Source organism: Falco biarmicus, chromosome 4 (genome assembly GCF_023638135.1).
Source record: "Falco biarmicus isolate bFalBia1 chromosome 4, bFalBia1.pri, whole genome shotgun sequence".
NCBI classification, from domain to species: domain Eukaryota; kingdom Metazoa; phylum Chordata; class Aves; order Falconiformes; family Falconidae; genus Falco; species Falco biarmicus.
This window is the reverse complement of record NC_079291.1, coordinates 6,560,956-6,587,882: the sequence shown is the minus strand read 5'-3', so window position 1 is coordinate 6,587,882 and position 26,927 is coordinate 6,560,956. Positions and strand designations below refer to the sequence as shown.

The 26,927-nt window shown below is 37.3% G+C and overlaps 1 protein-coding gene across 3 annotated transcripts in view; it reads right to left on the bottom strand.

Moving 5' to 3' along the window:
* Nucleotides 1-4,795: 4,795 nt before the first annotated feature.
* The window catches only part of KCNH8 (potassium voltage-gated channel subfamily H member 8), a 195,821-nt gene continuing 173,689 nt past the window's right edge, over nt 4,796-26,927 (bottom strand). For 2 of the 3 annotated variants that reach the window (XM_056338272.1, XM_056338273.1), the window contains 5 exons: nt 25,644-25,682; nt 23,567-23,919; nt 19,520-19,626; nt 18,382-18,458; nt 4,796-6,561 (listed from right to left, as the gene is read on the bottom strand). In XM_056338272.1, the coding sequence (XP_056194247.1) occupies nt 5,857-6,561; nt 18,382-18,458; nt 19,520-19,626; nt 23,567-23,919; nt 25,644-25,682 (1,281 nt within the window). In that variant the 3' untranslated portion in view covers nt 4,796-5,856. The remainder of the gene's footprint in view (nt 6,562-18,381; nt 18,459-19,519; nt 19,627-23,566; nt 23,920-25,643; nt 25,683-26,927) is intronic. The other variant, XM_056338274.1, reaches the window with a different exon arrangement.

Sequence of the window (26,927 nt, the reverse complement as noted above, 5' to 3'; positions counted from 1 at the left end):
ATGGTTAGAGAAATACTAGCCATTTACCATCGTAATACATCATTTGTACAACTGGTGTCATTGAAGATAAAGATCTTCACTATTCTTTTTCTGCCTTGCCTCTGTTGTACTGGGTCACTTCTTGGTTGTGTATAAGACCTTTGGATTTACCACGACAAAAATTAACAGGTTCCTGACAAACTGTGGAGAGAGAAGAGAATCAATTCAAGTGTTAGTCTCTTCTACATAAATGCCAAGACTTAAAACACACCATCAAGACATAAATGTGAGATTACATACTAATCTTAAATATTAAAACAACTTGAAAGTGCACCATTTCTCATCTTGCACAACTTTTGTGGTTCTGAGTTCTGACTGAAATGAGTCTTTCAATCCTTAAACTTCATTAACTTGCTTATTTGAGACATTTCCAAAGTCTGGGAGACTTGTGGAATCAAGGTATATATGAAATAAAATTCCCTTTTTATCAGTCAGTTTCTCTAAATGAAAGAATCCGATCTCTGGCATTTCTCTGTGGACTTGAAGCAGTAAACTGCTGTTTCTTGTCACTGTTGTCACCACTGACAGTGTATGGTAGGAGAAATACAGGGACTCTGGAAAAGAAGTTGATGAAGTATGGAGGAGGTCAGTGGTTGGTCTGAAAGTGATTATATGGCTTTTATGCTCATTTTGGAAGGTATAAGACTAATCTTGTGTGTGGCATCATCTAACAAACATGCAGCTATACATTTTTTTAAAATAGGATTTAACTGTTTTGACAGTTTGTAGATACTGAGGGAGACGGGCTTAGGTTTCTTGTCATCTAGCATCATAGAATCATTTCAGTTGGAAATGACCTTTAAGATCATCAAGTCCCACTGTTCACTGCCAAGTCCACCACTAAACCATATACCTAATTTTAAACACCTCCAGGGAGGGTAATTCCACCACCACCACCCTGGCCAGACTGTTCCAATGCTTGAGGGGCTGTTGGATGACCACCCTTTCAGTGAAGAAATTTTTCCTAATGTTCAATCTAAATTTCCCCTGGTGCAACTTGAGACCATTTCCTCTTGTCCTATCCCTTGTTACTTGGGAGAAGAGATATACACCAACCTCACTACAACCTCCTTTCAGGTAGTTGTAGAGAGCAATAAGCCCCGCCTCCACCCCCCCCCCCCCCCCCCCCCCCCCCAAGTCTTCTCCTCTCCAGGCTGAACAACTTCAGTTCCCTCAGCTGCTCCTTGTTCTTTAGACCCTTCACCAGCTTCACTGCCCTTCTCTGGACACACTCCAGCACCTCAGTGTCTTTCTTGACAGGCCCAAAAGTGAACACAGGATTCAAGGTGAGACCTCACGGGTGCCGAGTGCAGGGGGACAATCACTGCCCTAGTCCTGCTGGCCGCACTGCTTCAGATCCAAGCCAGGGTGCTGCTGGCCTTCTTGGCCACCTGGGCACACTGCTGGCTCGTGTTCAGTGAGCTGCTGACCAGCACCCCCAGGTCCTTTTCCACCAGGCACTTCCCAGCCCCCCTTCCCCAGCCTGTAGCGCCGCGTGGGGTTGGTGTGACCCGAGTGCAGGACCTGGCACTGAGCCGTGTTGAACCTCATACAGCTGGCCCTGGCCCATCGGTCCAGGCTGCCCAGATCCCCCTGCAGAGCCCTCCTGTGCTCCAGCAGATCAACACTCCCACCCAACTTGGTGCCATCCGCAAGGTGACTGAGGGTGCACTCGGTCCCCTTGTCCAAATGGTTGATAAAGCTATTAAACAGGACTGGGCCTGATAATGGGCCCTGGGGAACACCACTTGTGACCGGCCACCAGCTGGATGTAACTCCATTCACCACCAGTCCTTGGGCTGGGCCACCCAGCCAGCTTTCACCCAGCATGTAGAGTACGCCTGTCCAAGCCATGAGTAGGCAGTTTCTCCAGGAGAACACTGCAGGAGACTGTCAAAGGCTTTACTAAAGTCCAGGTAGACAACATCCACAGCGTTTCCCTTATTCCATAGGTGGTCACCTTGTCATAGAAGGAGATCAGGTTTGTTAAGATAGGTGATGTGATTTTCTGAGTGAAGCGAAGACTCAGCACCATGTAGGCTGATGGAACTGATGACTGCTGTGCAAACTCCGCTTCAGAGCCAGGGGATGGAGCCAGGAAACCAGGTACCAGCCTTTTCCCTTTTCTTATTGCTCACTCCATTGCTCCCTAAATTCCCGGCTATAGCCACACTCTTTTAATGCTGAGGCAAGTTGTTAGAAGCGTTTTTCTAAATAATGGGAATATGGCTGTGCACTTTCTGTGGTAAGCCCAGCAGCACAGAATATCTGCAATGTGTCCCCCTGAGCGGGGTGTGGGAAACAAGTGTTTTTAGCTTAAGGAAAGAAGATGGAGGAAAGGCTGAGAACAGTTTGCTTTATCCCAAATCTTGATTTATGAAACACGTGGTTTTTTCACAAGCTACCAGGTGAGTCTGTTGTCACAGTGCGTTACAAAATTACCTTATAAAATAAAATGTTTTGAAATCTCATGTGCAGTTAGGAGATAGGTTAATTAGAGTGTAAATTATCTGTGGTAGATAACCAACTGACAGATCTAAGAAAGCTTTTCACAAAAGCTGGGTATGAATTGTAAAAAAAAAAAAAAAAAAAAAAAAAAGAGTATTTGCAGAACTTGTGTTAAGCTGTGTGGAGATACAAAAGAGAATGAGTGAGGGAAAATAAATAAATAGAGATTGCAATTACTGTACGGAAGAAAAAAATAACAGTGATGGAAGAAAATGTGTCAAATTTAGGAAGTGATACAGAATTAAATGGGAATAACAAAATTGTTGAAATTAATTCTATTTTTATTTTTGTAAAGCTTAGTGCAAAAAGGAATACAGTAAATTGTCTGGGCTGTTGGATGTTAGGGTGTGGGATGCTTGTAGTGATGTTTGTAATGAACACCTTTTGAAGGTAACACTTGAATATTACAGTGATTGTTTCTTTAAACCCAGAAATCCTCCATGGCCTCACTGGATGTAGAAATATTCTGCTCATGGCAATCTTGTCTAGAAATTACTGTTCTATTCCAAATGTATGTGCCTTCCCATTTGTCCTAAGAATTGTCATTTTACCTTCAAAACTGAAATTTGTTGCATCGGTTGCCAGACATTTTCCAACAAACCTGCTTGGGGGTTTCTTTTCCTAGGGCTTTCATAATATAATGGTGTCAGGAAATTTAAAATAGAACTACCCTTCAAATTCAGATTTCTATTTTGCTGACCTTTCTTTTTGCTTACTTGGTTTTGGCCTGGGATTAACTCTTGTCCTGTCCTAAGTTCACTGAGCTTTTCCCTGGAAGGCGGCGTGCTCACCTGTGTGATGCCCATCTTGCAGACTCTCTGCAATCAAGGTAATGGCTATGTGTCCCCTTTGAAACTATAGCCAATACAAATGCCATAGTGTTTGCCAGCTTTCTGTAGGATATATTTGATGCTTGCAGAAACAAGGAACTACTTAGGACAGATATTCTGGTGCTACTTCTCAACTACCACACATGCATTTTTTAATTTGAGAATTAGATGTACAGCAGTAAAGCTATGACTATTTAAGCAGAGTGGCTTTTTGTTTCCACTGACCTTTTTACGCTTCTGTATAAAACTGACACAAAACCTCCAGAACAAAGCATCTAGTTTTAATTTCACAACACTATGCTTATACCAGAAAAAAACCCTAAACCACGATACCAAAACTTTAAAGCATATACATAACGGCTTATGTATTGCTTATAAAATGAGAAAGCAAACACTGCTCCCACTTTCTATATGTAATGGAAATTATTAAGTGAAATTGGGAACTAAGCATGGTAGACAAATAGTGGGTGCCTGCCCCGGGTGTGGGAGGCAGGCAGCCTCCCCCTGCCCCATCCTCCTGCCCTATGGCAGGGTGGACAATGGCAGATTGCTAAAGATGAGCCAGGATTATTTGCAGAAACACCATAGACCTTTGGTATTTGGTAGTATTTATTAACAATTTATTTATTTTATTTATTTTTTTTTTTACTTTCTGAACTATGCCTTATTTAATCAGCGCTTCTCTGTTTAACCTTAAACTAAGAAAAAGCTGGAATAGAAGGGAAGTAGGAAACCCTGTATATAAACACCCACGCTGCAGTGCAGACTCACTGACAAAATTCAGGCAGCTTGAAATGAGAGTTGACGTTTTATCCTTAATTTGTACCAGTGGGAAAAAGGATGTGAAAGGGTGTAAGCTGGGCACAGACTATAACTAGGATTTGTGTTCCTGCACACTTCCAAATGTTAACAATGAACTTAGTCTTTCAAGTTTTCAGAAAAAAAATTCTCTTGTTAAACAAAAGTCTGTTTTAATTTGATAATTTGATCAAATTTTTAATTTTATAATTGCCAGTTTGCTTTAATTATTGAATGTAACTTAATTTACTTCTCCATTTTAGAACATTCATTTTGGGTTGTAAACATGGTTTTTTTAGAAAACATGCTAAAGAACATGCAGATATGATGCATACTGTGCATCTTTAAATATACAAATCAAAATTCCAATGCAAAGCAGTACCTCTGTTTGCACTGCAGTGATCTAAGTTTCTAATACATTAAATATTGAAAAAAACCTTCAGATTTCCTTTGGGCACTAAATCATGTTCTGGGTCAAACAATTTTTCAAGCCTCTAGTCTTTTTTTTTTTTTCTTTTTTTTTTGTCTGAAGGTCAAAACTAGTTTTTACATGTGTAAGTAAAAATCATCAAATAAATAACTATTTTAAAATTATTTGATTCTTACTAAAACATTGTAATTTTGTCCTTTAATATTCCTCAGTTTGCTCAGTGGCTTTCATCCCTCTTAATTTTCTTATTCAGATATAAAATCTTAAAACTGGAATGCGTAGTAAAATGTTGACTTGGTCTTATCAGTAAAGGTGTAATACTAAGACTCAAACCAGGGGTACTTAATTTTATCAGTATAACAATTCACTTTTTAAGCAGTGATAGCTGACTTGGTATAGGATAAAACATTCCACTTGTTTTATTTTTTTTTTTTTTTAATAAAATAATACCTTAATTTATTTGTATTCCACCAGCATGAATACATTCATTGCAAATTGCATGCACATAAAATGGTATCCATTTGTAAACTACATAATATCTTAACAATAAATAGTATTTGATCTAGTACATGATGGTAGTGCGTTTCTTGTTAAAACTGCAAGCTTTTACCAAAATGAAAACAAACTCTTATTCTTCTTATAAATATTTTAAATAATTAAGTACGTTTCATACCAAGTATATAAAAATAGTATTTTTAGATAAATTAGAAGGTTTCATTTACATGACAAACAACGTGCAACAACTAACCACTCTCTACCAGCTCTATTTGGTTGATTGTCTAGATGACATGCAGCGATAATTGTCCCTTTGCCTTCACAGAACTGACAAACAGACCAGCAGGACCCATGGTTACCTGAAGCAAACAGTGCCATAGATATTGTTTGGGAACAACAGTCAGACACTCAGGGGAAACCTTTGCTTTGATGAACAAAAGCCACCCATGACAGTTCTTTTGTCCTAGACTTCCAGCTGCTCTGACCCTCAGGGTCTTTGGACTGTCACAAAAGTCTGCCAAACTTATATCTGTATACAAAATGCTTTTCAACATGCTTCTAGAATCTAGATTTTTTTTTTTTCCCTATAGCATGAACCAGCAATACCTTTCGTACTTTCTATAAATCTGAATTTTCATGTTTGTAAGTCTCCGTGATTGCTAGAGAAAAGGTCAAATAAAGCAGTCATGCAGTACTCTCTAAATTTAAAACTGGCAGCTGTGGAACCTGCTTCGAGTATCACCTCACTGTTTCTCATTATACGTCTATGGCTTGGTAATCTTTATCTTTAACATCCTTTGTGCTTGTTACAATGTCTATCGGGAAATCTGGGGTCTGTGCAGAAACTCGTCTGGCTGTTCCTTCCAGGTCCCATGATCCTGGCAGGTTCTCAAGGCTTAGTGAGCTGATTGCTCCTTGGCTAAAGCTACCTTCCTCAGATCTGCTGGGGAGCACGAGGTGTAACGATGTCTCTGATGACGAGCATACTGAAGAAGAAAGAGTTGCTGAAATAGACTGAAGAGGGGTCAAGGTAGTGTCTGAATGGGGAGAGGTGCATCTTAAAATTTGCAAATTGTCTTTCTGAATTACCTGATACTGGGAGGGGGAATTGTGAAGGCCCGGTGTATAACAGAATTCACCGTCCATAGAATTTTGCAGGTTGGGTTCAGTTCTTTGGGGACTGCTGCTGACAGAGTCTGTATTCCAAATGTCACAGAATGTGTTGCCACGGCAAAGTTGTGCTTTGGTGCAAGTAAAGTTCCCAGCTTGCCTGTGCGTGCAAGGTTGACGTGTAGTCCAAGATGTCCGAGACTGCAGACTTTCCAGGGTAGGACTTCGAGATATGCTGTGCATGGCACAGAACCCTGGAGGCTTCTGGGATGTGAGCAGGTTCTCTAGAAGGTGCATCACGTTCTTCATATCCTTACTTAATTGTGAGACTTCTTGAGTTAAAGTTGTCACCTGTTATGGCAGGGCAAAACATCACAGTATTTAGGTAGTCGTGCCTGAAATACACATATACACACCCTTTTTCCTTCCAACAATATCAGCTTAAATCTGTGGCACAATGTCTTTGCTTTAAAGAAATATGCTCTACTAATATATGTGTGGGAAACAGTCCATACATCTGCTTTACCACAGCTACATCTTACACCTCATGTGGCATATTGAAATAACGAAAGCAACTCAATAAATGCTTTGTAGCATTTTGTAGGCATAATTCACCTGATTTTAAATTATACTCTCTCTATAAAGAATGTCCTTAAAGTCAGAACTGAGATGATTTCCAGGGACAATGACATCAATAGCTTCTTGATAAGTCATTAAATATTTTAAGGAACAAACCTTTTTCTTAACTTATTTTAGAGAGATGAATGGTACAAAATTGAGCTAATTGAAATCTTGTTCAGAACTATGGTTATGAAATAAAAGAAACTCATACCCAAAGTTGTCGGATGCAAGTAGTAGTTATAATCCAGTGGACTACTACTAAAACCAAAACAAACCAACCAAAAATAAGAAAAGAAACTGGAAACTCTAAAAACCACTTGCTGCTGTTAAATGTGTAAACAATACAAAAGCCTGTGAGACAGTTTGCTTCCATGCAGGTATGTTTATGCAAAAGGAAGAATCATATTTTCTATTAGACCTTTTTTTTTTAATGCTGAAACCACTGATAGCATCCAATTAATTACATTAATCATGTGAAGTCTTTAATCTCCCCAAAACTGCTGGTTTGTATGGGGATCAGATTAACAAGTTCTGAAGTTGTGTTTTAAAGTGAATTGGTATATGAACATTAATGGGGACATTTGTTAGGATATTATAAGGACATTTTGGGAAATGAAAAGCCTAACAAAAACATAAGTGACCTGCTCACCAGTTAAATGTGTGTGTCTTTCCTTTTTTTTTTTTTTTAAGGAAAAGTTTGTAGGAAGTTAAAATCAGTCTAACCTATCAAGAAGTAGAAATGACCTTTGTTTCCATGGTAGCTAATCAATCTATTTTAGGTCAAACCACTGTCATTACCGTTAAAATAGAGTTTCTCACACTGATACGAGTGAAAGTATTTTGTTGAGAAAAAAGACATGGCTGCATATTTATCTTCAGAAGGACAAACCACCTGTCAAAAAGAAAAAAGCTAACTTCTTTTGCCCTGAAGTAAAGACACCGCTGATCAGGTGCCCTAAACTGATTAATTTTCATGTAATCAGAAATAGAAATACAGTTTTCATTTTTCTGACAGGATAGTTCCAAAGAAATCTGCTGGAAAGACATTTTCAAAATCTGAGTTTGACTGCATTACAACAGGTACAATAATTATAAATAAATGTTGCATTAGAAGGGAAGTAGGAAGTTCCAGTACAGTTCCTATATGTCTTTTCATTTCTCTCTGGGCTAAGAGTTCAAACCCATTGTATTGTTTCATGGTTTTGTAATGATCACACACCCCTGGAGGGAAAATGCTTGAAGGGAGGAAGCCCGTGAGTTACGTTACAGGATCCTCTCTCTGTCTCTCCACTTCCCTCTCTTTCTGCCCTGTTACCTTATTAACTCAAGCTAAATAGAAAATAATCATGGGATCTTCTTCTGTCAGCTGAGATCACTCGAATGCCTGGTAGCTCATTTGAACTTCAGTTAATGTGAGGGATTAAAATATGTTAGGAAAGTGATTTGTGGACAGAATTCCTGTGAGGTCAGAGCAGCCAGAGAAGGCTCTCGGTACTGTCAGACGGTAAGGAAGCACACCGTGAGATTTCTGGACAAATCAAGAGCTTCTGTGGTCCATTGGGGGCTGGGAGATGTCATTGCAAAACCTCTAAAAGCTCTTTGGGAAGAAAGAGGGAAGAAGGACAGCTAAACCCATGGCTACCCAGGTTCAGTGATTGTCAGTTCTATTTAAGGACTGTTACTGGCCCCTGCTCCTAGCAGAAAAAGCAAGTTTTCTGTGCCTAATTTCCCAACTTGCATCCATTTTACAGGGCTTTCTGCAGTCATTCAGGTAGGAAGATTGATAATGCCTTATGAGTATGCTCCTTACCCAAAATACGAACGCTGTGTGAAAAATTCTGCAGCTTTAAAATGTCTTTTTATGGTTTGTTCTATGTTTTTTCCTTCTATTTCCGATTACTTAAAGGTTTTTTAAAATTTTAATTATTCTTCAACATGTTTCTTTTGCCAATTCGTTGAGACATTACAGCAAAAATCAATCCCAGCATCAGTACCTGTGGCAGTCCTGAATTTTTGTTAATTACAACTTGCTCTGGTGCCCAGATACTATTTTTGATTTATCAGCTAGCTCCTAGAGTGCTGTCTTCTCATCAGCTTGCTCTTGCCACAGTCATAGGAACTGACCTGATAAACCAGCCTTTGATGTATGCTTTAACAGTTTCCAGTAGTATGATGGCTTAAGATCTGAAGTAGTTCTGCCAAATTTCATTAGAAATTGACGACCATTTAGTAAGATCTGTTTGGACTGATACTGCTGGACACATAGGCAAAGCAAACATGTAATTTTCTGGATCATTTAAAACCTTTTCTGGATTTTGCAAACTGTTAAATTTACCAGATTAAACCTCCAATATCTGTGCTACTATAAATTACCATCTATCTCTGCATTATTATATGCCTATATAATATACTATTATTGCTATTATTGATACTGTACTGTTTATGCTATCCTTTTGACACCCTGCAGAGATTCTTGAGTAGATGCATATAGGCAGGTGTAACAGGGGACAATTTTATCAATAATGTTAACAATTTCACAGTGCTCCAGAAAGTACAAAAGAACAGAGATAGAAAGCAAAAGAAATTTTAGTCTATGAACAGAAATTGAATACAGCAGAGTTTTGTCCTGAGTGAAAGGACTAATTCCTTGCGTGCTGGTAAGGCTATTTTCAGGAGTTCAGTGATTATTTCTAGGCAATACAGCTAGTTGTACAAATGGTTCCTGCTGTGCTAGGCAGACAGCTTTAAAATGATCTGTGAGATCCTAAATATAGTTGAAATGCTGCCTTAACAGTTTCTAGGGCTTGAAAAAGGTACTGCAGTGTTTCCTGATATAGAAACTGGGATATAGACAGATTTAACTTGAATTAGGAAGAGGTGCTTCTCAGTCTAGTTAAACTCAATATGTTGGTACCTTTTTAGCAGACTCTGTTGTAAAGAAAGAATATCTTTCAAAACAGAGGTTAAAAACTCAGGTGTGGTTTAGTGTGGGTTTTGTTTTTTTTTTTTTTTTTTTTTTAATATGGACATTTAACATATGCATATGGACTTTTCCGATGCCCTGACCAACATAAGTTTTAGTAGATGTATTTTGAACTTCCAAATTACTACAACCTTTTCAGTAGAAAAAGTATTTTTCTTTACTACCAGTGTTAAATTGTTGTGCAGTTTGAATACTTTGCTCCATGTAATTAGGTGGGAATGGAGGTGATTGTATTTAAACCTTTCCATAACAGTGATGAAAACCTCTAAATAACATAAGGTGATGATGGTGATTATTGCTTTGTTTAAATGATACTGGCTAAACAGGTTTCTTTGTTTTTTTTCATGATATATTCCAGCATTTACTTTTTTTTTTTAATGTTCTGTTTTCTACTAGGATGCATATCTCTCATCACTGTTCTTGGATAAATCTGGAATAAGCTTTTTTTCTGATTAGAAGCCCAATACATCAGTATTTTTTTTTCTCTGTGGTTTACTACTTTTTTAATTCAAACTATATTCAGACATCTTCCTGAAATTCATCATGACTCTTTCTGAAAACCCAAAGAAGTGATGAACAAGAAAATGTGCTGCTTGATAAAGTAAAATTGTATTTTGGCAATGCAGGCATGATCCCTGGTTTGCACTGGATATGGCAGTTTCTCTGTTCCCTTGCTTGGTGTTTCGTTGCTGCTTCTGTTGTGGTGCTTCTTAAAGTCAGAGACATTCAGCCAGAATGAGTTGTCTCTCAAGGCTCAGATTAATGAGCTGCTGATACTCTCTTTCCCAGTAAGTGCACTGTTGAATGAATGAAATGAGAACTGAGTGGAGACAGACGTTTCACTGATCATCTATTAGCATCTCTGTGGCCATTGGTACTATGGTGACAGATATCTCTGATTTAATGGTACTTTAGGAATAAAGCTAGTTGCAGAAGAAAAAAGAAAATATCCAGCGCAGTTAATCTGAGTTCAGATTAAATATATAGGATTTGTGTGCAATGATGTGATGGTTCAGTTTTAGAGAAATAAATCCAGAAATCTGCAGGGCTGTGAAATTGGCTTTATCATGTAGGAGTAGAATAAAATTTTCTGGTTTCTCTGCTGACTCACCAGTCAGCTCTCGGGTAGTTCCAGGGCAACCAATCTGTCTGGGTAAATTAGGACACTAAGATTACTGCTATTAAACAAGTAAGGGCAGAACAGAAAAGTATAAAGGACTAGACAATTGAAGTGTATTCAAGTCAACAGGACTCCTATGAAAGTCAGTCTAGAAAAAGGGTTCCCTAACTGCAGTTCTAATAATAATTGGTGGCTCTTTGTTGTTGGATGTGGATGTTGGCGTAGAATCAGGACAGCTTCAAGGATTTAAGAAAGTATCGGGGACAAACTGACGGACTAGCTACTGACTGAGACCAAACAGAGGATTATGGAAATCCCAGGTGGCTGGGACAAGAGAAGCTGTTAGTATGTACTGTTGAAAGAAAGGCTGAGGTTTTATCTATGATATTGGGCAAAAATATTAAGTAAATAATTTCTATAAGCACCTAAAGGAATAGCTAAAAAAGAACAGGCAACATAATATTTCCCAAGAATAAACTGTGGCAAAACAATGTAATCCTCTTCTTTAATTGAAAAGCTGGTTTAAAAAATAAGAAGAAATTGTAGATGTAAAATATATATATATCTTGTCAGAAGACTTCTCAGATGTTTCTGTCCATGTGACATTCTTCTAAATCTGCTAAGAAAATATGACCAAGGTTTACTCACTATGAGTTGGATTTATATTTGGTGGGAATGGGTTATGATCAGTGGTTTGCTGTCATCCGTGGACATTTCAAGCCACTCTTTTTAGCAGCCCATCTTGATCTGTTTTTATTTAATGTTTATTTTCAATGGCTAAATGCAATTCATGTTCACTTTTAAATATCAGTAACATGAAATTCAACGAAGATAAATGTTAAATGTTACATCTGCAGAGAAAATGTCAGAGGCGTGAATCTAAGTACAATATTCTGCCTATGCATAATATTATAGAATAATGTTGGTGGAGTTTTGCTGAATGACACTTTGCAGGCATTAATCATGCTCCCAGGATATCTGAACAGCATTTTATTTTTTTTGTTGGACACAGAAAGGGGTTTCTTTTCACTAGGAATTACTTAGGCTGGTGAGGCTTGAGATCATGTACTTTATCAGTGACTTAAAAGATCTAACTAAAGACAATACAAAAGAAAATGCTACCAATGGAGGGTTTTAGAAAATGTGATGGGAAAAGAAAGGCAGAAGGAATTTGGTTTGTTGAGATCTGCTCGAACAATATGTTTCCTGTGTAAATTGGTTTTAGAATGAGAATGGCAGTCAGATTTTTCTTATGTCTTCTACACAGAAGAGAAAAAGCAGTGAACTTGCATACCAACAGAGTTTTACATTTAGATGTTGGGAAAATAGATCTTTTCAGTACAGGAGGGTTTTGAAATGCTTGTTAGAGAGTTAACTAGATAATCTGTTGTGGTAGTAATATTTTTTATTCAAATCTGAAATCAGCTTCTGGTGCCCTGTTGATTTTTATGCTGCATGGCTTCCTCTCTTGATTAATTTCATTGTCTCAGATGTCTTTCCACCAATGAAAAGTAAAAGAAAGACTCCACAGCATATAGGAGCTATGCCACGTATGTGCTATATGTCCTACTTGAAATTAACCTAAACCTTAGTGTATCAGCCATTTTTGTTACCTTCATCTGCCAATAGCTATTAAGCTAACACTAAAAGAAAGAAAAAAATACCTGGAAAGGCTACTGTGCAATCATCAAAGTACAAGAGCAGGGAGAGACAAAAAACCAACAAGGTAGGAGTTCTTTGGAAACATGAATATCAGTGCTAAGCAGAAAATATATTTTGACACATCTCAATAGACAAAAATGTATTTACTTGCTGTTTATGGTTTAGAAAGCTTTTATTTCTTAACACAAATAATACTAGGTTTTATACCTTGACTTTCATTCTAAATTTACATAGCTAAAATCCAAAATGGATGGATTAGTTGTAATTAGTTTTCATCATCAATAAATGTCATTGATTCACTTTTTGTCACATTTTTCTTGGCTGAAGGATGTTTTCCAAAAAAACCTATTGGGATAGCCTTGCTGCAAAATAATTTCTCTCGTGATAATATAGTTATGAACTTGTTACAAAGAAAATATGTTTGTAATTACTGTAAGTGAGAGGATTTCTTTGTGTGAGATCTCAAGCTGCAAATTGAACTTCAGTAGTACATCCCCTATGTAAAACTGAAGGCCTGATTACTAAATCTCTTTCATTGGCATTGATTATAAAATTACTATTTCCATTGTGTGCATACGTTTTAGTATTAAGGAGAATGTTTCGCTTAAGAATACTTTTTTCCTGTCCTGTGAGGAGAATGAGATTGATTTTTGGCAGCTGGATGCGAATTCTGTTTTCAAATAATCTTTTTATAAAATCTCTATAGGTGATTTGGAAAATAACCATATTTATTTAGAATTGTTCCTTTTGTTAGACGAAAGTGAAATATCCCTGTGAATGCGTTTTCTCTGTTCCAAGTGCCAAATGCTTAGAGTATTTTAAGCACTTGCATCTAAAACCCCTAAAATTAAAAATAGCTGAATTTCTACTAAGTGCTCAAACATGCAGCTAAATAAAAGGCAATTTTCTAGTACAAAAGCTGACCCTATTCATATTTCCTTATGTTTGTTTGTTTTTCAGTTGAATGGGAGAAATGTGAGTACTCTGTTCATTATACTGTTTCAGTGCTGTAATTGTAGGGTCTACTGATGTGTTAAAGTATGAAATTAGCCCCCAAATTCTGAAACTGAATGAGGCTATGATGGAGCTGGGTCTTATATGTGAAAAAAGGGGACATGGCAAAGAAATCTGAGTTTGTCTGCATGCACTGCGCAAGATGCCCTGTACATCTGAGCATGAAATCATGGTACCTGTGTCATTGCATGTAGAACATGTACATGTGCACTCTGAAGGCCTGATCACTAAATTTATTACTAAACTCATGGGAGAAAAATTATGACTAAAATGTGGATATTTTCTTATTTTTATTTGATCTGTGTTTTAAATCAGGTTTGGGTTTTGCACATTGAATCAAAGTAGAAGTCTTTCCATGTTCTTTTCATTCAGTTACATTCAAATGATGGAGAGCTAAAAGCCTAATGGGATACAGACAATGGGACAGTGATAGGCAGGTGCTTTAATCTAGACTTATGGCCACCAGTATATCTCAGAAAATCTGCTTAGTGGTTTCCTACTTCTGTGCTCCTCAGTAGTTATGTATGATTGCACCAGGTAAATGGTGCCTCTGAAAAAGTGCTGAATGCTTAGATACAGTGATCTGATCAGTCTTTGCAGGCAAATGCATTGGAAAGACCAGGTTGGGCGTACAGATCTCTGCAAAGGAAGGATGCATACTCTTAAGGCAGAAGACCTATTCTGAAATTCTTGCTCTGCCTAATTTGAAGCAGGTCTTTGAATCAAGCTTTCCCCAGCTCAGGAAATGAGCCATACTGTTAGGTATTCAGTCGCTTAATCTTGAATCTATTGCTTAAATAATTGCATTTCTACAGGAGCGAGTACCTGAACCTTAACTCTCTTGCCTGCCACATACTGAACATACCAAACTATAATGAAAGTCATGCCTTTTTTATTCTGTGATCATTTAGACTAAGTGCTACAGGCAAATAGGGTAGGAAATTAAGTAGTCCTGTTCCACTCCACCTTGCAATACTGAACCGGAGGGGAATTCCCTTTATCAGCTTGGATCTTATGCAGGCTCAAAATGACCAGTGAGGTTAGGCGAGGGAATGAAGAAGCTGAGTAACCAGCTGAGCAGCCAAACCCAAGAGCTATAGAATATGTCTGGGATGTGTTCAAGTTTTTCTCACGTTGCCTAATAAAGTGGCAGTGCTGACTTTGGACCCCACCCTCCTTAGAGGAATTCTGTGCATCCATTAGTCCTAAAGTTAATTAACAAACTCAGAAGTTCAATCAAGGCTCTGTCTTCTGTTAGTCCCATTCTTAGGTACATGAACTTTCCTTTGGGTTATGTAGTGAATGTCATATGCCTAAAATACTGCCAAGAACTCCACTGGATATCTGAGCTGGGTATAGCTTGTTTTGTGGAATTATCTCTGGGGTAACTGCTTTGCTTTGCTTTGTTAACAACAGACTGTATTGAATGTCTGAATGGGAAGATGCATGTCTTTGTTCCCCCAATGAAAAGTTGAAATGTTTTTAAGCTAACTAGTGAACTGTTGTAATACAATTGCCTTTCATGAAAGCAGTTATTTTTGCATTTGTTGATTGACTTCTGATCTCCACTGGAAAATGTATTAATGATGGTGTTTGCTGCTGTTGGCTACTTGTGACCTGTTTTCTCATACTTTCCCTTTCAGGAGCAGGCTGCATGTCATAACAGAGAAGTTAATTTCTAACTCTGTCCGTATTTTATTTACTCCTGGCAGTCTGCTGCAGCATCAGTCATTAATCTTCCATTAATGGTCATCATCGAGTGATGGAATGATGAAAACACTGGGTCTACAAGTGTTGTTCAATACTTAAGGTAACAACAAAAAACCCCAAGGAACAGCTAGTGTATTCCAGCAAGGCTACTCATAGACTCATTTGGGTAAGTACCAAGTCAGTATTGTCAGTTCAGAACTCCAGATGGGGCACGTTTGCAATTAAGCAGCCTCATAGTCATGTCATGCAGTTTTTTCAGCGTAACTTCTGATCCATGGGAGGACTTGAAGGTTGCCCATCTGTCTCTGGGATGAGCACAGAATGTTACCTATGAAACCTAAATCTACACTATGTTAGAATTGCTCCTCGTGCTTTTTTTTATGTCTCAGTCCAATATTTGTTCTTATTGTATGCCCATGCATTGTTGCATCAAATTGAGAATTCTCATGTATATAAATGTTTCTGTGTAAATTCTAACTGGCTTGGTCAGAATGGAGAACGCTGGTTTCTTTGCTAGGGGACTTAGAAAATATGAGCTTAGAAAGTAGAGCACAGTCCTTCCAAGTACTGCAAGGCACCACCAACAATCTACATTAGTGTAGACATGTTTAAGATGAAGATGTACTTTATGTAATGTACTTTATACAGCATAGAGTAAATTAATCTTAGAGATACTGCAAAGTTGAAATACTTTTTCCCTTAGCTTCCTAGACTGTCTGGTGTGTTTTCCAGAGTGTAGGGTTTTCTATACTCATTCATGTAGCCTCATGTAGTTCTATAATCTTCTATAAGTTCTATGAGGTTCCGTAATCAGAGAAAGATGTCTTTCTTTGCTGTGACTAAACATTAAACATTAAGTGCAACTATTTTCAGAATTTTTATCAACATTATTGTGTTACTTATATCTCCTAGTTGCATTATTATTAAAGTCATTTTATCACTAACCAGGCTAGATGTAAATCAATTCTGCTGTTGCCAAAAGATGTCTAAACCTACCCCAACCTTTGGTTTCCGGTTTTAATACTCAGCATTCCATGTTGGTGCAGGCCCTAGTTAGTTATGCAGTGTGAAAACAAATTCTGTCTCACACTTCAAGCTAGCAAGACTCCAGAACTTGACGGTACTCTTTTTAAATCTCCAGAGATTCTCTTCCTCTTATAGGACTCCTAATACTTGCTCAACAGACAAAGACTATAGATGAACCAACTTCTTTCACACTCCTGTGGAAAGAAAGACCTGCTGGTGATGACTTCTTTTTGTCTAAAAAGCTAATGGTTGACTTGTTTAATCAAGAATTTGTGGTTCAAATCCACCTCTATCCCAGGAGAAGCTGCAGAAATCTTGGAAGGTAAGCATCTCTTACTTTAAGTCCCACAGGTAGCATAATATGTGAAAAAATGGACTGATACCTCCTCCTCAATTTTAAAAGAGTGAACCATATTCAGAACAGTGAAAAGATTTTGGATTCTCTTTCCCTGTGTGGAAACTTTACTGTTTTACTGCATGTGGTTGTAGTTCTTATGTTTGTGTGAGCAAGCAAGTTGCATAACATTTTGTTCAGATAGTGTTAGCAGGGAAAAGTGAAGATTGTTCTTGGAGGGAAATTACCTTCAGCATGTTTGTGTGTGGTTTTTTTTTTTTTTTTCTTCTTCTTTTATTTAGCATACTGCCCTGTTCCAAGATTTATTTATTGCTTTTCACTAGAAAAGCAACAACAAGCCCAGAACTATTGCAGTTGAAATTCTGGTTAATCCACAAGATGCCTGCCTTAGCCCATCTCCCAGCACAATGTATTTTCCAATTGCCTCTTGCAGATAACCACCTAATACATCTTCATATTTTAAAAATAGCTGTTGCTTTCAAAATCAAAAGGGATGAATCAATATGACTTGTCTGTTTCAGAAGTATTGCATAGGAAATCTAATCTTCTATTGTAATAGTGTTGTCAATGACCATCTTAGAGAGATTTTTGAGTTCTTTCACCAAGCTTTACAATAAACAGTAGTCAGCGGGGCATGAGACTTTTATCTGAACTCTACTGTTTGACATACAAATGAGGTGATGCATTCATAGTGACTAACTAAGCATGAATGCACTCTTGGTTTAGGACATTTAAGTTATCTGACCAAGTTAACCTGACCCAGGATGAAAGAGGTTCACAAGCCAAATACTTCATATATTGAAATAAAAAATAACTAGATTAAGCGTGTACAATATAGAAGGAAAAGTAAAATAAAACTTGACGTTTCTGGTAACCAAAGTGATTAGGAAAAAAAAAAAAAGAAGTGAAACCATGTGTTTGCATTTATCTAAATGTTTCCTCATGTGGAATCATAAGAAATTGTCTCTAATCTCTTCATACTGAAAGACAGAGTCTGTGGGAACAGATTTTAGTGTTGCAGTACAACTGTGAAGTTAAAGTCTGATTCTTTCATCTGGTTAGCCAAAGTACTGCAGTGGCTGGGTATAGGAAACAGTTTAGCCAGAGAATGTCTCCTCTTTTGTGTTGGATTGATAGTCAATTACAGGTTTGAAGTTATTAGGAAAGGAAGAACAAAAAGCACCACTGAACAATATTGGCCCTGCATTCCTCTGATCATATTGCTTGAGCAGGAACAGATGAACTTCTGTTTCATTCTGAACAGGCACAGGTGATTTGACAGGTTTGATGTGAATTTGAACATGACTGAATTTGCATTTCTTTCAAGGAAATTCTCCAAAAGCATAGCATTCACCCAGACAAGAAAAGTTGGAAGAAGCAGCTTGGGGAAAGACGACAGATCCATAAGAGGATAAATCCCAAGAAAATTAGATAGGCTAACTATACTAACCTTACTTTGTTTTTAGCTCTAGCACATGACACCAACTTTTATATAGCTTTCATGAAGAAAATTAATCTTGGAAAGAGTCAAAAGCCCCACACTGCCCTAAATGTAGGAACCCTATCTAGTTTTGCTAACTCATTTATCACACGTTTACCATATTCCCAAGTTTTCTGAGTTTTCTCTAGCATTCCTTGAATCCTTGTTAATATTCTCCAAGCCACACAAAAGCTCATTACCTCATTATTAAGCCTGCTGATCTGCTGTTTGGTCTCTTCTGCTTTGATAACAAGCACAGCAGCACCAATTTCGGCCTCTGAAAACAATTCAAATGCATACAAATGAGAGAAGTATAGTGACTTGGAAACAGCAATGCTATTCTTGCACTTACCCAATGCTTTAACTTTAAACCTAGTTTGCACTTGGATCGAATAAAAATAAAATCTTATGTTTAATGTTCAGTGTATAATGTGTAAAAAAAGTATGAAGACTGAAATTCATACTGGTCTCTTCAGTCTGAACCAGAAAGGACTAAAAATGACAGTTCTTGTGTCGTGTGACATGTCAACTGATTTCAAAAATCATAGATACAATTAAGCTTCTATTATTATTTTTCTGTTTGGCTTTAAGGGGAACAAAATGTGTCCTAATAGCCTCCATGCAAAAGGTACATAACTATTTGAGGACTGTTTAGTCATAAAAGGAGGGATGTTAGAAACAGTCAGGGCTGCACTAGTTCTGTCACTTCAGTATTAGTCTACCGGTCTTTCTCTGTTTTGTTTTTTGGTTTTTTTTCCTCCCATGTTGACATGCTCTGTTCCTCCTCCTGTGCTATTTTATCAATCTTCTCAGAGTGTAGGTCATTTAAGGCTTCCCAAAACCTCTTGCTATTCAAGGTTTTCACTCTCTTATTTCTAAAAATCTAGGTACTTCAGTACTCTTCTGCTGCTGTAAATAACGAAAATTGAGAGCTGGGTTAACATATGGCCTTTATTTTTACTTATTTGGTATTAGAATGTTTTTATGTTAAATTTTGTTCTTGTGTTTAGCAGCCTTCATGCCCAGAGGTCTGGGAACATAAGGCTCCTGGCTAGTCCTACCATACTGCTGGTAAATTATATAATGCATGAAAATACAGTACTCTTCAACAAATGGCCTTCAGAACTCTGTTGTATTTTTCTACAGTACCAGTTGTGATACTGAAATTATACTGAAAGCATGGATATATGTTAAATCTATTTATGAAATGACACTGAAAGCATGGATATATGTTGAATCTATTTATGCCACTTTGAGACCTGAAGAAACAAAAGGGAGCAAAAAGCAGTTATGAAAATTGTTTTCTCTAAAGAGTGATTTTTCCCACGCAAAACTCACCTCCAATTGTAGGAGATAACCTGGATTCCTGCCTGAGTTGATCAGAGCTGAAGTCAAAAGTTTGGCCTTCCTCATTATGGTTTCCATCTTCAATCCCATCAACAATTCTGTTGAGAAAAATCGCAGTGATGGAGCAGTTTCATAACAGCTTCATAAATATCACGTTCATAATTATGTTGTCAAAATGACTCCTAAAGGGCACATTTTTAGTCAATGGTAGATTTTGCACAATAAGTTTAGAAAAAAGTAAAAGCTATCATAGTGGTGTAACTTCTTGCGAGTCACTAAAAATAAAACTTACTGTTAGATGAAGGAATGTGAGGTCAAACATAATTAACTAAGTTTAAAAATGTTCATGGCTTCTGCAGTATATTCTGGCTCCTAACAACACCTGAACTGAACACTGTTTGCTTTTCCTATCTAAAGTAATCTGTTGTCATTCACATGCAAAGTAAAGATGCTTCACTATGCTGTGAAGTTTAAATCTTCCTGCACCTAACAGTCAGGCTTTTGTATTAGGCTTACCTAGGCAGAGCCTAAGCCTGAACATAATATATTTATGAAAGCATCTCTGTAAACCACAGTCAAATGTGTCGTTGCCATGCAAATAGCTATTCTGGAATCCAGTTCAAACTGACTAGCTCAGACAGGGCAATCTTGTTTGCAAATTGAGTATAGGAAGATGTGTAGATGAGCCTGCAATGTCCCAGTTGTGTTAGTGTTGGTATTGGACCTAAATACTAGAAAAGGCATCTTTGTCCATTATTTTTACTCGTGCATTGCAGTTGACCTCCAATTTGCAGTGTCACGAAATCAAAAGAAAAAAAAAAAGCAGCATTTTATACAATAATCAAGTGCTGTGTACAAAGAATATAAAAACTGGTATCAGATGGAGGAATCAATGCACCTTCCTAAAATATATATAATTATGAATAATTTTGTTCTCATTTATAACACATTGTGGTATAAAGAGAAGTGTTTTAAAGTCAATGGCAAAAGCAGCCAGTTGATAGACATGATAGTGTCAATTTCTTGTTTTGTCCAGGCACAAGATTCAGAATTTGTCTTAAGAGTAGGCAGATGAGGTAAATACTAGACTGGAAGGGCTAAAGCAACCAGTTTTTGGCCTCTCAGTCAATGGTGATAACTTTGTGATGATGGAAATTAGACTTTCCGTCTAATAAGGATTTTGTCAAGCAAACCTCTTGACTGGAAAAGTTTGGAGAAAGGAAGAACAGACAACACATATCTGTGATGTATTGGGCTTGAAAGACCCATGTAACTTAAAGGTCTGTGCACATACCATACATTTTTGTCATTATTGGCTCTTCATGTGGGTTTAGGGCTCTATGTCATGTCTGAGTATTCATGGTGCCAGCTGGATATTACTAGACTTCACTCTAGTCTCAACCACCCTCCGGGGGGGAGATGAGACTCAAATGTGGTGCTAGAGCTGCTAGCTGCTGTGGCCTATGCTGTTATCTGCAGCTGAAAACCTGAACGATTACTTTGTTTGAAATTTGCTATAAAACCTATTTAATGTCATCAGGCCTCACTGCTGCAAAAGGCAAATTTTAAACACCAACATCCCATTTTGTAGAGATTTCTAATTACATAAAACGCTAACATTTTAACTGCCTTTAAAGCACACAGGGGAATACCTAGTCAGATGTGACTTGGAATTTATAGATGCTATATTCTTTAAAGTTTTTAAAGACTCAAACTATAAAGAACCCCTATTAGCAAAAATATCTAGTTTTGGAGAGCCAAAAGGCAGGCTTCTATGTGGGAAATATGTAATGGGAAGATACTTATTCATATACAAGGAACCAGCTGTGGAGCGACATAATCTAGTGAGCTGAAAAAATGAGGGAAAAAAAGTAATTGGTAAGTCTCACCCCTTCCTGAATTACCTATTGTACAGCCCTGAATCTTATCCTGGAGAGACACTTCTACTCCTAGAAGCCAAAAAGTCAGAAAAGATTAACACGTAATGTGTTCTATCCAGCCAATTAGGGCTAAAGTGCACTTGTGCACGTGGGTCTGAGGAGATTTGAATGCATAAATGTCTCCTCCCAACACTGTCATTATTATCGCTTACATTTTCTTCCTTTTGATGCTCTTTTACTTCAGAGGCAGTACCCAAAAAGTGATTGGGAAGACTCTGACTGTATCCTAGAAGCTAGGTTGCTAGCTTCTATTCGTAGCGCCAAAACATATTTAAGTACCAGTCTCTGAGCTTTATTGCCTTCACTGTGGTGTACAAGGAAAGAACCTGAAGAACCAGTGAAGAGTTCTGGTTGGCTTTGTGTGGGGAACATCCACAACAGAACAAGTTTCTTAAGCAGACGAAGCATAGTCTCAACAAACTGTGGCTATACACCTCACAACTGCACTGGCTGGACATTTAAGCCAGTCTTTCCATTCCTTTACACTGCTGTCCAACAGCAAACAAAACCGAGGATCTTAATTAAGGTCTTATTTTCCCTGTAATACTTACTAACAAACATTTAAGGCTCTTTATAAAGGGGTTTTAACTTGTCAGTTTAAATGTTCTAATAATATAAACTCATTCTGGAAATAATATGAAAGCATTTTGGCTGGAAAACAAAGTCTGAAACACACGTATCTTGGGCCAATTTTCCATCCTATTGACAGGTTTCTTGTACAGCTATAAAATTATGAATGAAAATAGGAAATAATAATGCACGTAACAATACTTGTCGCACATTTGCTCTTGCAGCCTTGGGTGCCAATGCCTGGCTGAATGTGTTCAGAACAGTAATGAGCAAGATTACATTTCAGCAGAAAATATGAAAGGCAGCTTCTCCCTGAATTACTACTTATTATGCAAATGATAATGACCTTTACTCATAGCTGACCTGAACCTAATTCATATAAGATCTATGAAAGAAATGAGAAAATACCCACTATGTACTTCAATTTTGCTACTGTAGAAGCTGGTTTTTCCACACATCTTCACCTGTATTGACAGAACTAAAATCCGTTTGTATCATGTTCCTGTTTGAAATGTAAATGTACTGATCAAATAAATGATGTGGAGGAAAGACTCCTATATAGCCTTCAATGTCCTTTTTGTGATTGCGTCCTTAGGGACAGATATCCCGAAAGAGCTAAACAAATATTGGTCAAGCTATGGCTATTTCATGTTTGCAATGGCAAGCTGCTGAAGCTACCATCCTGCCTCTAGTGAATGAAGGAAGTTCTTGAACATGTGAAACACTTCAAATTATATAAACTAAAACTTGAACTGGAAGATCAACTGCTGTAGCTCCTCCTATGTGAAAAAAACCCAGCTATGATTTCTGTAAAGAACTGATCCCAAAACTCTTGGGTAATAGTTAATTATTACATTGCATTAATTTAGAAATAAGATACATAAATCATCTTACAAGTAAAATACAAATTAAAAATAATATATTTTAAATTATACACTAATAATGCCACAATAGACTATTATATGACTTTTGTTTATGCCAAATGCCACAGCAAACCAGATTTTCTCAACTCCATATTTACTCTCCACATAACTCGCATTATAGGGTTTCCTTTCTCTACTGTAAAGAACCTAAGTGTTTTCTAAAATTGCTAGGCAATAGTTTTACATTATAGTGCCCTACTCCAGTAATTTTTGTATTTGTACAGCTATGCTGTATTATCATCTACTTGTTTTCTAAACTCCTGTCTGATGGATTCAGAATACTTCACAGTGCTGTTGTGGGAATGCATATTATTATAGGTGGACAAAATGTTACCATAACACCAGACTTTTCAAATAGTAATTTTCATAATTGCTCAGTACTTTCCCTTTTTACTGCTAGAAACACTTTATTTTGCAATAAAGTCCTAAAGTCATAACATTCTGCATAGCGTGTAATCGTTCCTACAATAAGAGAACAACTTCTTTGTGGGATGAAGAAAAGTATCAAGTATTAAAGAAAAAGAAATGTTTTACAGTGTTGCAATCATGGTATTCTAAATAAGAGTTAAATGATAGAGAAGAAAATAACCATTCATAACTCTTACCTTGGGCTCAGGTCAGGTGGACCACCGGTGGTCAGTGCTGAAAAGTGTAACATAAGGTTCTTCTCCTTCCTTCTGGAGTAATGGATCTCTGTTTCATGTTTGATTCTTGAGGGGTTTGAACTGCAAGCACGGATGGGTGAATGAAAGGGCACCGTTCCTGAGGCCAACTGCTTCAAGTTTCTCCCTAGGTGGGTTTTATTGCTTCCAGCATTCTTCTGCTGAGAGCAATTTGTGTTTCTTGTATGGATTGGTGAAAGGATGCCATTCTCTTCTTCTCCCTCTTCTTCTTCATCTTCATCTTCCACAATTGAAGGGAGTCTCTTCTTTATATTTCCATTTCCCTTCAGCTCTGTCTAAAATGACAGACAATACACACTAGCACAAAATTCAGAGCATGATGTTTCAGAAACACAATTTCTTCTGGTAGTCATCCTGAAACAAACACAGATCTAGCACAGCTTTCATTTCTCATTAGAGATAGGTCTTTTGGAACTCCTCCATAGCTTCCCTCCTCAACTATGGCTGTATGTGCATACATGAGAAAAATACAAACAAATCAGAAAAGGTCACTACTGATATGGCCAGTAAACCCACTGCAATACGTTTTGTTATCAAGAAAGATTACAGGACTAGCTCTGTACAAGCCTGTGCCATGCGTATGCTTGAGTAGATTAATCTTGCTTTACCGAGGCATTATTTCTTTTGAATGTTACATTGCCAGACTCCTGGTAGACCATGGGAAAGAACTGAGGCTGGTAATTCATATAATTCTACATTTTCATATGGAACCATTTCTAAAGTATAAATAGCACTTACACCAGTTCACCTCAAGCCCAAACATTATCTATATCCTTCCTAGTTGTAACTGAAACCACTGCTGGGATAGTAGGCAGATTTTTCGTTTTATACAAAGCCCTGTTAATGCATCAGTGGTGTGACAGTGTCAACATCAGAATTGAGTCATTGAGAAGCAAAGCATTTTTTTTAAAAAAAAGCAATTTGAATGATTGGTGTTGGAACCAAGGGAATTCAGAGGCAGCACAGACCAGGCTCTGTACTTTATGTACTAATTAAAGCACAGTGTAAGAGAGCAATTTATTTTTTGTTATTGTTTCATGGTAACAAAATACACTGGCCATGAGTGCCAAGATATGCCAACATGGAAGTCATGTCAGGATCAGGCCATAATTCAAAAATAGTTCAATTTATTTCCATAGCACAACTTACTGTATTTATTGGTAGTAAGTGAATGGACTAAGGCAGAATCAGGTTCCTGGTCAAATTAACAAACTCCACACATCTCGATGAAGAATACAGCCAAATGCAACTTCATGGTTTCAGAAAAGGGTGCTATTTATCTTTTTTCAGTCTACTCTTAATCAAGCTTGATTAAGGCACTGCTAACTTTAGATAGAAATACCTCAGATGAGCTTGTATTAGTCAAATTTCCCACATTCAGGCCAAGTAAGATTGGCTGGGTGGAAATAGAGGTTTGGGGAATATATCCAAATGTTCTAAGCCCCTATTAGTATCTGTCTCAATGTTTTGCAGCATAGGTTTAATTTTGCTGTGTGCTACAGCACACCCGCTGAGTGAATGCTTTTCTCTTAGTATAAGTTGACAGGTTTAGTGAATTAGGTCCTTTCCATCTGAGATTACCTGAAAAGGTAAGAATTTAAAACAGTGTCAAAAAACCTGTCTATATAAAATATAATATCTTTGTTGTCAAACATAATAGCCATCTGAAGGCTGTCATGATGATCAAATTGTACAGGATCTGGCACCAATACAGCCTATAAAGGGAACAAGTGTTACCCGTATTCAAAACTTTGGCTTGGGTAAACGTGTATTTAAAATGCAGGTGCTATAGTAGGATATTCCAAATCCAGCACCTGGAAGAGAAGATTATAAGCTGTTACTCATAAAACGGACAGGGGCAGAACTGTCTGCAGGATGCTATTTAAAAGCTATTCTGAAACCACAGAATTCAGTTGGAGTTTTTCCAGCTTCGCTCTGGCCATAACTATGTACATGCTTCAAAGTCAAGCTTGGCATATTTAAAATGTGGCTAACATACCTGAGATAGCGTAGACTTGTTTGATAGTTTTGATATTACCTGAAAAAACAAAACAGAATTAAAAAGTAGCAAATATGTACACCTGCACAATATTGGCTTCCAAAAGCATACAAATATATAAACGAAAGCATTTATATTGATACAAGATGATAAAATAGCTGTATTTAATTAAATGGTGACATAGCACTGAACTAAAGACGCTCCTTGGAAACAGATGCTGCGAAGGAAAAAAAATATGTTTTATTGCTATTAAAAATATAGTTCCTGCAAAAATAAAATTTTAATAAAAATCTGGGTCACAGCTCCAAACCTGTGAACGAATGTAGATGGGTGAATGTACACCTGGTGGGTTTCCGTGCTGGTTTGAGGGAGTCCCGTGCAGGAACACTGCTCTGCTTTGGTCCTGCCTCTCTGTAGCTTTACCTCCTGTGCCAGCCAAACTCTTACATACAGATGATCTAACTAACTGTAGCATCTCTGGGGAATTTTCAAAGGCAGTGATGAAATGCAAGTGGGCTTCTTTCTGAGGGAGATACATGCCTAACATCTATTCAAGGTGATATTTTTCCTTTTTGGATTAAACAAAGTAAAACAAAAAAGAAGAAAAAAATCATGCAAGTTTAATGTGTAACTACCTGTAATAAAGTCTATCAAACGCTGAATATCTGTTATGAAAATTCTGCTGTTTATTTGAATGTCCACACTTTGACCACAGGCAAGTCTCTGACAGCCCATATGCTGTATTTATAGGAAAATTTTAGTCTGCCAGATAGAATTTTCAGAAGTGATTTTCAGCTTTCCTAAACACACATGTCAAGATAAAAAGTACATAACAGCCATCAAGTTTAAACATGTAGCACAACTATTTTTCTCTAGACTCAGGTAGAAGTTAAGTCTTTCTGGAAGTCACTGTGATTTCCCCATTTGTTTTATAAAAGTCTTCAGAACTCCTAAATACAAAAAATTTAGGCATAGATTTGGAAAAAAATAATTGTGGGGTTTTGGTTGCTTTTTTTTTTTTTTTCTTTCTTCTTCATAAATCTTTTGGGTTAACCTGAAAACTTTTTTGTAGTTGCTGATAAAAGTGAGGGTACTAGTAGCGGTATAATATACAAATATATGATAATTAAGTCTGTGTAAGCAGAAATCCTACTGCACAATAGCCAAGCCAGTAGCAGGTGTATCAATAAGTTTAGCAATAACTTTAATAACTGCCAAACAGAACAACTGCAATAATTAAGCTATTTAAATAAAAAAACAGCTGTTTTCTTCCTGAGTTAAAGT